The 12,050-nt window shown below is 54.5% G+C and overlaps 1 protein-coding gene across 4 annotated transcripts in view; it reads left to right on the forward strand.

The window, feature by feature from the left end:
- RPRD1B (regulation of nuclear pre-mRNA domain containing 1B) overlaps positions 1–12,050 on the forward strand; it is a 39,419-nt gene that overhangs the window by 20,498 nt on the left and 6,871 nt on the right. For 3 of the 4 annotated variants that reach the window (XM_044455325.1, XM_044455328.1, XM_044455326.1), the window contains one exon: positions 6,072–6,365. The exons of the other annotated variant lie outside the window; for it this stretch is intronic. In XM_044455325.1, coding sequence (XP_044311260.1) covers positions 6,072–6,350 — 279 coding nt within the window. In that variant the 3' untranslated portion in view covers positions 6,351–6,365. Of the gene's footprint in view, positions 1–6,071; positions 6,366–12,050 lie in introns of those variants that run through there. 4 annotated transcript variants of the gene reach the window in all.

Genomic DNA, 12,050 nt, shown 5'->3' on the forward strand with positions numbered 1-12,050 from the left:
AGCGAGGGACTTCCGCAAGTTGCTCTTCTAGGGCAGGCATTAACAAGTCCACGCGCTCTGGTGCTCACGGGGGGAACTGCAAGTTAAGTTGCGGCAACGGCCTCCCGGGCACGAAGCAGAGGGCTCCCGGCTGGGTCTCGGCCAAGTCTTAGCCCTGCTGTATTTGGCAGCGCCTGCTGACACTCCTCAATCGCACACCGAAGGAAGCGGAAGCTGATGCGGGAGTTGCGCTCTGTTTTCACTGAACGATGCAAGAACGTGGGAAGAGCCGTGCCGGGTCAGAGCAAGGGTCCCTCTGGCCCAGCCTTCGGGGGGCCAACCAGCAGCCCGGGGGTTCCCTCAAGCAGCCCCGCCCCACCTTCCCGGCCTGCACCCACAGACCCATGTGCATCCCTGAATGAAGCAGAAGGTTCAACTAGTTCTTCTGAACTGATTTTTCCAAACTCGGGCCGGAACCGACAGGCAGTGTGGAGAGTGAGTGAAGAGGGAGGCCTGACAGCAGCAGAAGCTACACTGCCAAAACTTCTTAGAAATATCTCCTAAAAACAATGTTTCTGGCACAGGCCCTCAACATAAACATAAACATACCCTGCAACTTGAAATGTTTGCAAATTTTTCAGTAAAATAATTTCCACATAAAGGGAGTGAGTCTGTTTCAGTAGTACAGTTAAACTATATTGTATGGTCAGATGAGGAGGAGGAGGAAAAAAAAATATTATTATTTAATTTCTATACCACCCCATGGCTGCAGTTCTCTGGGCAGTTTACAGCAATGTATAAAAGAAAATAATAAAATGCAACGCAAGAAGGAAGAGTGAAAACTGATAGATGAATCGGTCTAATATATGCAGATGCTAACATATTACTAGCCGAAACTATCAGTGAATTGAAATTAATCCTAATGAAAGCAAAAGAGGGAAGTGTGAAGGCAGGACTACAGCTGAATATTAAGAAAACGAAAAATCACGACTGCAGAATAATTGTACAACTTTACTGTTAACGATGAAGAAATTGAAAGTGTGAAAGATTTTACATACCCTGCTTCAGTGGCCAATTTAAACAGTGACTGCAGCCAAAATTATTAGACGACTGAGACTGGGAAGGGCAGTGGTGCAGGAACTGGAGAAGTGCCTCACGTGTTGGGAGGATTCACTGGAGACCAAGGCCAAGATCATACACGGTGTTGGATCCCAGTCACTGCCTGGGTGTGAAAGCTGGGCAGCGAAGAAAGCTGGCAGGAAGTAAATCGACGCATGCAAAACATGGTGCTGGAGGGGAGATCTGTGGATGTCTGTGACAGAAGAGGAATCCATGGGTTCTGGATCAAACCGAGCCACAATCTGTCCTGGAGCAAAGGTGACAAAATGGAGGCTGTCGTACATTGGGCTGTTCTTGAGGGGGCACGGCTCAGTCAAAAAGACAAGAGAAGGCAACCAAGTTAGGGAAAGTTGGAGGCGGAAGAGGATAAGACAGAGTGCTCAACGGAAGCCCCAGCCTTGTGTTCACAGAAGCCGTGGAGGATTCTCAAGGACAGAACATTTTGGAGGTCTTCCGTTCATAGGGTTGCCGGAAGTCAGAGAGGGCTTGATGGCACATGCCAACCGAGTCCCAACGCTATTAGCTCTTATCGGATCGCATGATGGTAACTTAAGTTCCTGACTGGGCTGCCAGGAGGCGTTGAAGGAGGGAGCAAGAAGGAGATGCACAGGTGAAATAGCAGGTTCCAGAGACAAGAGAAACCAAGAAGATACACACAGGAAATACTGGCTCACTAGGAAAAGGCGGCTCAGTGGGCACCATAGCCTGATATTGTTTTCATTAAAAACAAAGCAGACAACCCGGAAAGTGCTGCGAGACAGTGCTAGTTCCAGGAATTTTGGGGGCCCAAGATATTTTTTCTTATTTTTATTGTGGTTTTTTAATTTTGGTTTGCTCACTTTTTGTTTTAGGAGCGTGTGTTATCTCTAGATGAATTGAGCCTAAACCCAAATATGCTGTTCTGGAGAAATGTGGAATTTGTCCAAAGCAAAGCTATTTGTCCTTAAACTTCTGGGTCGTTTTGGTGGACACAACTCATTAAGTCTTTCTTTATTCTCCTGCCTGCCCAGCATGTGCCTGTATGAGGAGAAGAATGAGGGGAGCCGGGGGGTGCACAAGTGCAGCTTTTTAAGTGACATTTCCACCTCCCCACCAAGAAGTAACATTGGCGGGACTCACTTGAACTCGAGCTTTTAGAAGGAGCATAGCTGGGACTCGGCGGAGGCTGCTGTGGCGTCTGTGCTGCGTGTGGGCCTGCCTGTCTGAGGCAGCGGCAGCACTGTGGGTTTCGAGAATGGCTGCGCTTGAGAACCAGAAGTACGTGGAGGTGCCTGTGGCAGCCAGGTGTGCGAGTTCCACGGAGACTCCGCAGCCTGAACCACCCTCCCCCGGCATCGCCTTGCCAGTGGCCCGGGACGCAAAGGGCAAGGCGGCCCTTCCTGCTCCAGGCGGCTCCTGCCAGCCGCTGAAGACGGCCTCCCGGCTCTGAGCAAGCAGCCAGGAAGCACAGCCGTGGCTGCGGGGCAAAAGATGGCGTCGCCAGCCCTCCTGCCTCTTTTTCCCCTGCTTGACGTGCAGCCCAGTGGGAGCTGGGCTGAACAATCCGGAAAGGCGTGAAGAGGAACGCCCTCTGAGCTTGGGGTATTTGGAAAGGGCCGAGGGCTGTGCCAGCAGGTGGAGTGTTCCGCTGGCACCAGGCGTGAGGCTCCGTGCTCACCTGCAGTGAGCAATGCAGCGGACTGGCCGGTCGAGTGGGGAAGGGGCTTCGTCTTTAGAGCATCCCAACCGCACAGGCCCCCCCTCTGCTGCCCAGTGCGTGCAAGCCCTGTGGTGAACTCGTGCCAGGTGCCTGTGCCCTCCAGTACATTAAAACACCTGTGACCAGAGTGTCAGTCAAACAGAAAGTCTCCCCACCCCGCACACGATCGGAAGACCGTGGCCGCCTTGCCCATCCTGGATTTCTGAAAGATCGCTTGCCTGGGGTGCCTCTCTGATGGATGCTATTTGCATACACATTTTCCCCAAAATTACAGGGGGTTGGGGAACAGAACCTTTTTTTAAGCCCAGCCCAGACTCACCGTTGCTCAAGCCCCTGCCTCAGGCTATCCCATCTCAGCTAAACTGGGCTGAGGGGCACGGGACATGACTTGCACTCAGCGATGTTTCCGTCTAATTCCGTCTCTCTGTTCCCTGCATGTGCTGTGCGGACTCTGTGTTAGGCCTGGCTGAAAAAATGTTCAGCTTGGAGCCAAACTGCTTTGAACTGTTTCCTTTTAAGGGCAATGTGGTTGCTGAAAAAGTTAGCCTACCAAGCTTAGGGGTCAGTGACTGGTTCACGGGTCGCTGGTGCTTCGCTCGGCAGTGGCTTGTCCTTTTTTTGCTTGTCATTCTGAATTCTGCTGGCAAGGCTGACGTGGGAATGTGGCTGCTAAACCGGAAAATCCCGGTGCCGCCACAGTGTTGGTGCTCGCAGATTACCAGCTGCCCGCGGAATCCAGGCAAAGAGGGATGCTGGGAATGAGACTGTGCTCTGGCAGAGAACACCGTGCAGTCATTTTCTTGTACCCAAAGGCTTCTCCAGGGAGTTGTGTCACGATGCAGATAATGCTGTTAGAGCACAGACCTTGCCGAGGAGCGAAATGGCTCCCTTCGTGCCCCCACGCCACCAGGAGCTGCCCGCTGCAGGAACGCATCTCTCGACGAGGGCGTGTGGTGTGATGCGAGGCTTCTCTTCTGCAGCACTCGGGGCACTGAAGATGTTTGCGTTTTTCTCAAGGGCACGTGTTCCGTCCTGTTTCCGAACGTTTTGTTAGCACTGAAACGACACCCTGCAGATCCCTGTCCATGTGAACCATGCGTGCCCTTCTGTGTGCACTGCAGCTGCCCTGCTTCAGCTGTGGATCCTGCGGTCACCGTGGCCCCGTCCGCTTGGCGAGAAAGACTGGCCTGGGATGGCTGTCCCAGGCAGTCCCCTCCCACCGCTGTGGCCATTCCCCTCCGAGGTCTCGAGTGGTGCATATGTGGAATAAAAGGGAAGAGACAGCCGTTCTGCTCCTGCCATGCAAGAGCAGGGGGTCAGGCAGCCGGCCAGGCGTGCGCTGGTCTGAAGCAGGCTTGCCGTTCTTGCAGAGCTCCCTCCTCGTGGGGTTTTGGAGTCAGAAGGGACCTTGAGGCTCAGCCCCCCTGCTCCGTGCAGGTTCTGCAATGCCAACCACATTCTGTGGGGCAGAGAGAAGTAAACTCTGGGGCAAGGACTTAAGCACCACGATGGAGAGAGCCGCTCTCATAGCACCCAGTCCATGTAGGAAGAAAGCTGGACGATGAGGCGCATGGCGTCCAGTGTCTCTCTACTGATGCCCAGTGTGTGGGAAACAGCACAAACTTAGTTCAGGAGGGCTGGTATGACTTGATGGGGTGTGACTCCTATGACTCCTATGACTGGAATTTAGCACCTGAAGGATAAAACTTCAGAGCAAGAACAACAGAAGGAAAGGAAAGGGAGGTAGAGTCGTGATGTGTGTTAAAGATACACATCTCTGCATGGAAATACAGGAGGATGAGCTTACTAGTCACATCCGGAGCATCTGGATTAGAATAAACAGAGCCAAGAATAAAAGCAGCATTCTCACCAGAGTCTGTTACTGGCCACTGTGTCAAGGAGCAGATGATGAAACTTCTGAAAAGCATATTGCTGATGTTTCAAGGAGGCGTGGTGGTAGGAAGGGGTGGGGGCGACTACAGTTTCTGTTGGGAGAAACAGATAAAATCCTGCAGAAATTCTGGTATCTGTTGGGAGACACACTCTGCCAAGCAAGGCCCCTTCAGGAAATTCCTGGTGTGTTGCTGGTAACAGCCTCCTGCAGAAAGTGGAGGAAGGAACTGGAGGACTGGCCATCCTTGGCTTGATTCTGGCCAACAGGGGTGGCCGAGTGGATGATGTGGCAGTTACAGGGACTCTGGGGGAAGGGGACCGGGGCGGCGTGCCTGAATTCTCAGGAAGCAGAAGCCGAGTGCAGTGAGAGAAGGACCCCGGAGTTTAAGAAGCCCAACTTTAGTCAACTCGGAACAATGAGGAGTATGTTCCCATGGCAAGTGACTCTAATGCGAAAAGGGGTCCCAGATGGGTGGGAGTTTTAAAAAAGGACCTTCTAAAGGCAAAATTACAGGCCACGCCAAACAGAGGAAAGGTGAGGACCATAGAAGACGTCGCTGTGGCCGCACGAACAGCCTAGCGATGACTTGGAAATGACAAAGAACATCGGTAGCCAAATTGTAATCATTGTTGGTTTTAATTCTTGGTAAGCCACCCAGAGCCTGTGGGAATGGGGCGGCATGCACAATTTTAAATAAATAATAAAGGAACTGGAAGGAAGGCCAGGCTACCAAAAGGAGTGCAAGCAGGAAGCCGTAACTGAGACTGAGCCGAGGTTCGTGCGGGACGCTGAGAGCAGCAAAATGTGCGCCGTGAGAGGCAGAGGGCGGGAAGGGCGGGTGGCAAATGACAACAGATGCCGGAGAAAGGATGGAAGTGCTCCGCTCCTGCTTGAGCACGCCCCCCCCCCTCAAAAGGAGGGTTCTGGGGCCCCCGGCAAAGGTGCAGTTCAGGAGTGCAGCCTGACACTGGCAGGCGAATGGTTAAAGCGCACCTAATTGCTCCGAACGAGGTCAGGGCCCACCTGCTAGGCTAATCGGGTCTCATTTTTGATTGAGTGGCTCACGGCAAAGTCAGACTGCATTCTAACCGGATCCAGTCAGAATTCTCGGAAAACCTATCAACGTAACCATCATTCCAGTCTATGCTGCGACAACAGAAGCCGGAGAGCAAGGACTCAAACGCTTTTACGCAGGGTCCAGGAAGAAATGACTAGAGCATGTCAACAAGCCTTGCTGATCAAAGGCAGCTGGAATGCAGAATCGGGAAACAAAGCAGAGCTGAACCATGTGGGAAATTTGGCCCGGGGTGAGATGCAACGGGAATGATTCATGCAATTGTCTGAAGCCAACCATCTGTTTATCACAAATGCCTATTCCAGGCAAGCAGTCCCGTGACCGTACACAGGAACATCAGCGGCTCGCCAGCGCAGGAATCCGTTCAGCCGCGTAAGTGTGAGCCGGGGACAGAGGAGCTGTCCTCTTGCTGCTGCAAGGAGAGCGAGAGCGGCGTGCTGGCCGGTGCGGTGCGGTGCGGTGCCTGCAGTGCTGGACTGTGGACCCGGGAGAGCTGGCTGCTGGTCCCCACTGGCCCACGAAGCTCCCTGGGTGACTTGGCCCAGTTAGTCATTCAGGACATTTTGAAAGACAGCCATGCATAGGGCGGCCATAAGCCATGGACCGTGGCTGCAGCAGTTTGGGTCCGGTGTTAGAATCTGGCATGGTCCTTTTGTGTCTCGATCCTTAGTCTTGGGAGATGCTTTCCTTTCTGGGACATAAAAGTCCGCCCCCTTCCTGACTCTTGAGTCAGCTGTGGGACTCGGAGAAGAACTGGTTGGAGCACGGAAGCTCCCTTTAGGAACCGTGGATGCAAGAGGCTGCAGAAGCCTTGGCCATGAACTTGGCTGACCCGTTGCAAGGACCGTCCCTAGATTTGCAAAATACAACAGCCCACTGTGGCTGAAAAGCTGCCGTGGCTCATTGCACTATGCAAGCCTGGAGCACATTCCTTCGGGCCGCCGATTCATGCGCAGAGAGGCGCCCTAGCTTCCCATGGCCTGTTCTAGGGCCCATAATGGGTAGTCGTGCCAACCGGCCTCGGATGCTGAGCCGCAGTGCAGCTTCCCTGGGAAGCACGTGAGCAGCAGGAGCCCTTTGCCCCTCCTGCCAGGTTGCGTGGGCCATCCCGGTGCCAGCGGCCTGTGGATGCCATGGTGGCGCAGTGGCACGGCCCGCTTGGGGTGCTTTGCTGCCATTGCAGGCCCTTCTCCTTCCATGCAGAGTTTGCACCCGGTTGTGCGCACGCTTTCCATAGCTTCTAGAGAGCCTCTCTGTTGGCCTGGTGCAGGCGTGGCATTTGCTCGCTCTCCAGGGCCCCAAAGGGGCGGCCTCTGGGCACGGCCCTGGCACGCGTGTGCTGTTGGAGTGCGGCAGGGACCCGGAGAGGCTGTGGGGCGTGTTCTTTCTGGCCTTGCTTTCCCCGACGGCTGCCCAAAGGTCAGCCGTCAGGGGAAGGCAAAGCCGCGAACGATCTTCAGTCATGAATGGCGGTGGCCAGTGGTCCTCCCCTGCCTGGTGGGGCCCTCTAATTTATTTGGCAGGACCAGAAATTCCTCTTCCAAGGCTCTTGCGGAGGGAGGCAAATGCAGGCGAGCGTGGGGTTACAGGAGCACACACTTCGAGCCTCTGGCCTCCTTGTAAAATTGGGGCTTTGACAGTGCCGGTAAGGCTTGCTGCTGCTGCTGCTGCTTGGTCCGGACGTCCATGTCCCGGTGGGGGGCGGGGGGCCTGGGTAGCCCTGTCCAAAACGTGCTGAAAGGGAGCTCGGTGTGCTCCGGTAAGGTTGCACACACCGGTTCCGTGGGGCCTAACCGCCCACCTGGCGAGTCCCACACGCCTGGATGGCCTTACTGGCCCATGAATCTTTCTGATCGAGGCAGAAGCACACCTGGGGAAGCCGGGGTGGAAGCTCTTTGCTGCTCAACGGGTCTGCATTCAGTGACGGGCAGGAGCCCACGTGTGGGGACGAGCCTTGGCGTGAGCATCTGCCTGGGCGCGGCCGGCCTCTCTTCTGCGTACCCCCTGGCCTGGCCTGGCCTGGCCTGGCTCGCGAGCACCTGGCCTGCAGCGCACTGACGGCAGGGGCACAGGCTGCAGGTGTCCTGCCAGGAGGGCTGGTGGGGCAGGCAGCTTAGCAAGAGTCACAGATCTGCCCTTCTGGTCAGCTGAGACCCCCCCGCCACGCTGGGTACGGGCAAGAACGGAAAATGGGGCTTCCGGGGGCCTTTCGCAAGCTTTCGGCTGGGCGAGCCAGACGCTTGTGTGTGTGTGGCAGCTGTGATATCTCTGAGAAGACTTACATGGAAATTCCTGGGAAAAGAGCTTGCCGTCCTTCGGTCAACTGAATTCCTGCCCTGAAGTTGGGAACACCCACGCTGCAGAACTGATCTGCGAAGGCGGCCATGGTGCCTCCACAGTGATGTGTAGCATTTCGCTGCTTTCCAGGTCTGGCTGGCACGTGGGTTCAGTGGGTGGAGCGACAATGCCAACCTCTACCTTTGTGGTCCTCCTGCCAGCAGTTGTAGCCAAGGAAACGCCTATGGCTTTCTCGTTTAGGGTGGCAGTGCCTAGTGGCCACCTGGGCCACCATGCCGCCGCCTCTCTGGTCAGCCTGAGCCAGCTCGGTGGAACATTCCTTTCTGTCCGGTTCCTTTGAGCAAAGTGCCCTTCTCCTTGAGCCCTTGCAGCAACCATTTAGAAATATAGGAACAGAGCGAGTCAGAAGGGGCCTCCCGGGCCATCTAGTCTGACCCCCAGCTCCAGCCGGCTCTGCCCACAACATGCCCGCCATGTGCATGTCCAGCCTATCCTTGAACACCCGCACCAATGGGGCCTCAACCACCTCCCGTGGAAGTCCATTCCATGGTGGGCATGTCGTGAGCAGAGCTGGCTGGAGCTGGGGTTCAGATTAGATGGCCTGGGAGACCCCTTCTGACACGCTCTGTTTCTATGTTTCCCTATCTAGCATCACTAGATCTCTCTCTATTATGAGCCTTTCCATTGTTTTTCCTACAATGGACGTAAGGCTAACAGGTCTGTAATTCCCCATGTCCTTTCTACTACCCTTTTTGAAAATTGGGACCACTGATGCCACCCTCCAGTCCTCTGGAACTTCACCCGTTCTCCACGAGGTCTCAAAAATGGAGGCCAGCGGGCGTGAGAGAACCCCTGCCAGCTCTCGAAGTACTCTCGGGTGTAACCCGTCAGGGCCTGGCGCCTTTGTAATGTCCAATGCCCTGAGGAGCCCCTCGACTTCAAGGGGGGTGACTCTAATCTGTGCCCCTAAGTCCCCGGCCTCATCAAATCTCCCATGCGGATCTCCCCCATTCTGCTTTGTGGAGAACACAGAGGCAGAATAGTCATTTAGCATCTGTGCCTGTTCCCTCATATCAGTCACTGGATCTCCTTCCTCCTTATTTAGTGGTCCCACCACTTGTCTCCCCTTCCTCTTCCAATTACATGCTGAAAGAAGCCCTTTTTGTTGCTCTTGTTATTCCTGGCAAGTCTCAGCTCGTAATCAGCCTTAGCCTTGCAAAGAATCCTTCTGCAACGGGCCTCCTCCTCCCGGTATACCCTTTTGTCTATTTCCCCCAGTACCCATTTCCTACGGAGGTTCCTCTTTCGTCTAATCCCTCTAACCACCTCCTTTCGCATCCATGGCGTCGCTCTCCTCCGCCTCCTCACCTTACTAACTAGAGAAAAACTAGAGTATTTCTGGTATGTAACCCTTTTCCAGTGGGAATTGAAACACTTTTATAGCAGTCGTGTTTCCCAGACTTGTTTATCCCATGCCTCAGTGTGCTCAGCACAGAAGGGTTGCAAAGCTTACTTTATTTGGAGCAGAAAGCCTAGAAGTTGGTTCCACGCAAAGGTGTATCTGATCGAGCTGCCTGCTTCCCGGTGGCCGGCCTGATGCCTCTGGCAAGCCTGCGGGCAGGGCAGGAGGGCAAGAATCCTGTGCTGCCTCTGCTTCCGGGCAGCCGGGACGTGCTCTGGAACATTCCTGCCTCTGATTTTGGAGATGGGGTGTTGCCATCGTGATTCTCCATGGATCCTCCATGGATTTGTCTGCTCCTTCTTTTAAAAAACTGGCCTAGCTTGGTCATCAATTGTAAGGGAGACTGGATCCAGGAAATGCAAAGGAAACCGGAACTTGGAAGGCCGGCGATGAAGGAAGTAGAAAAGGTCATCGGGTGCAAGGATGTTTCCCTGGAGACCAAGGGAAAGGGCCAAGATTGTCCAGACTATCTTGTACTCCCAATCACAAAGGTGTGGGTGTGGAAGCTGGAGAGTGCAGAGTGGAGAAAGCCAGCAGGAAGACATGGATGTGCTCAAAGCATGTTTCTGGATTAGAGCTTTGTCTTTCTTTCAGTCCAGCGTATTCCCAAGCAAGTGGGGTCTTAGCTTCAAACAAGCCAGAACTACAAGCAAAAATGACAAAACCGAGGCTGTGTCATACCTCAGACACCTCGTGGGAAGACAGCTCCCTGGAGAAGACAGTCGTGTTAGGGAAGATGGAAGACAGAAGGGCAGACCAGTGTGAGGTGGCGTGACTCCACCAAGGAAGCCACGGACTCAGGCTTGGAAGGGGAGAGCTTGGAAGAGCTGGGTGGAACCACCATGGACAGGGCATTCGGGAAGGGCTCCGTTCACGAGGCCTCCATACGTCAGAGACTGCTTGATGGCGCAGAACAGCAGCACAGCTTGATGGCCACGGCCGCATCCTGCGCGGGTGAATTCCGCAGTCTTAGCTATGCACCCTGCGAGGAAGCACTTCATTTCTTTCTGTCCTGAATCTCGATGGTTCAAGCTCCCTGGATGGTCCTGAGTTCTGTGGTTTCTTTAAACTCTCTCCTGGCTGCCGTTAGTTTTATCAAGAATCTCTTATTTGGTCTCTCATAAAGACCCTGCTTTGCGTAGGTTTGGCACGGTAAAGCTTGAGCTAACAAGGGATTTCATGACTGCCACATACCAAAGAAAAAACTAAGCAGTAAGCTTGCGCAGAAAGTTCCCCTATTTTTTATTTCTGACACTTGTGGATAATTCCTTCAAGGGACATACATTTTGCAAGCAAAGGCAGACAGTTTCTGGCAGGGCTGAAATCTTCTTCTCTCTGATGGTCTCCGTTTATTCTGCGTCGAAAGCATCTGGACCATTTCTTCGTGAGCCTGTTCCTCGCAACTTAATAGGGCTGCGACCTTTCGTGCCGCGGCACGGCCTCGTGGCCCCCGCACTCCTGGAACCTGGGAATGCCCTTCCTGGAAGTGGCACGGCCCAGCCCGTCGTGCCAGTCGGACGCCGTGTGCTGTTGGCCTTGTGTAAGGCCCTTTGCTTTCAAAGGACTCCTCCAATCCCCATGAGAAGATTCGCAGAGGGCGCTCTGCTCGAGTCTCACGGCTGTGCCATGTTGCCCTGCTGCGCCTGCCGAGAATGCTGCCGCGGTGCTATTCTTTCAAAGCTGTTTTCTACTTTGCAGCGTCGATTCAGTGAATGCAAGATGCTCCTGTTGCCTCTCGTCGCTCTCAGACGGCCGCCTCCTCCTCATCAAAATGGCACACGGACTGGGCCGCTTACGTGCAGGCATGGGGGGGTTGGCCCTGCAGCTGCCCCGAGATGTCCTCGAGCACTTCACCCGCAGCACGCAGGCCCCGGCCGTCCAGAGCTGCAGGCACTGTCCCCCAGCATGAGCCCTGCTTGGGTTTGTGGTGCTGGTTCTCCAGAGTTACCAAGTGTGTAAACATGCAAGTACTTAGTAGGCCTTGGCACATGCAACAGAAATCAGATACTCCAGAATCAAGCGCATGCAGACCTCTCATCCCAAAAACGCTTCCTTTGGGGCCAGTTGCTGTCCCTTGTTCAAAGAGGTGCTTTTCCAAAAACGGTCCAACAGGGCAGGGCAACAGGAGAGCCGTATGCTGGTGGTTCTCCTAAAGCTTTCCCTGCCCCATGTGGGAGCTTGAGATGTCACCCTCTTGGTTGATGTGTGGGGCACGTGTGCATGCGTCCAAAGTCTGGGTGGTGTCGGCCTGCGTTACCAAAGCACAAGAAGAGTCCTGCTCAGTTTTGGACCCCTTGTTACAGGAAGGATATAGCCAGGTTGGAGTCAGTGCAGTGTAGGGCCACGAGGTTGGGGGCCGGTTTGCAGGGGATGCCGTATGAGGCGAGACTGAGGGAACGGGGTCTCTTCAGCCTGGAGGAGACTCAGAGGGGATCTGTTGGCGACATACAGGCATGTGAGGGGGTGTCACATGGAGGTGGGTAGAGACCTGTTCTCCCCTGCAGAGGAAGGCAGGACGCGCTCC

This window comes from Varanus komodoensis, unplaced genomic scaffold, assembly GCF_004798865.1.
Source record: "Varanus komodoensis strain SLA01 unplaced genomic scaffold, ASM479886v1 scaffold8, whole genome shotgun sequence".
NCBI classification, from domain to species: Eukaryota; Metazoa; Chordata; class Lepidosauria; order Squamata; family Varanidae; genus Varanus; species Varanus komodoensis.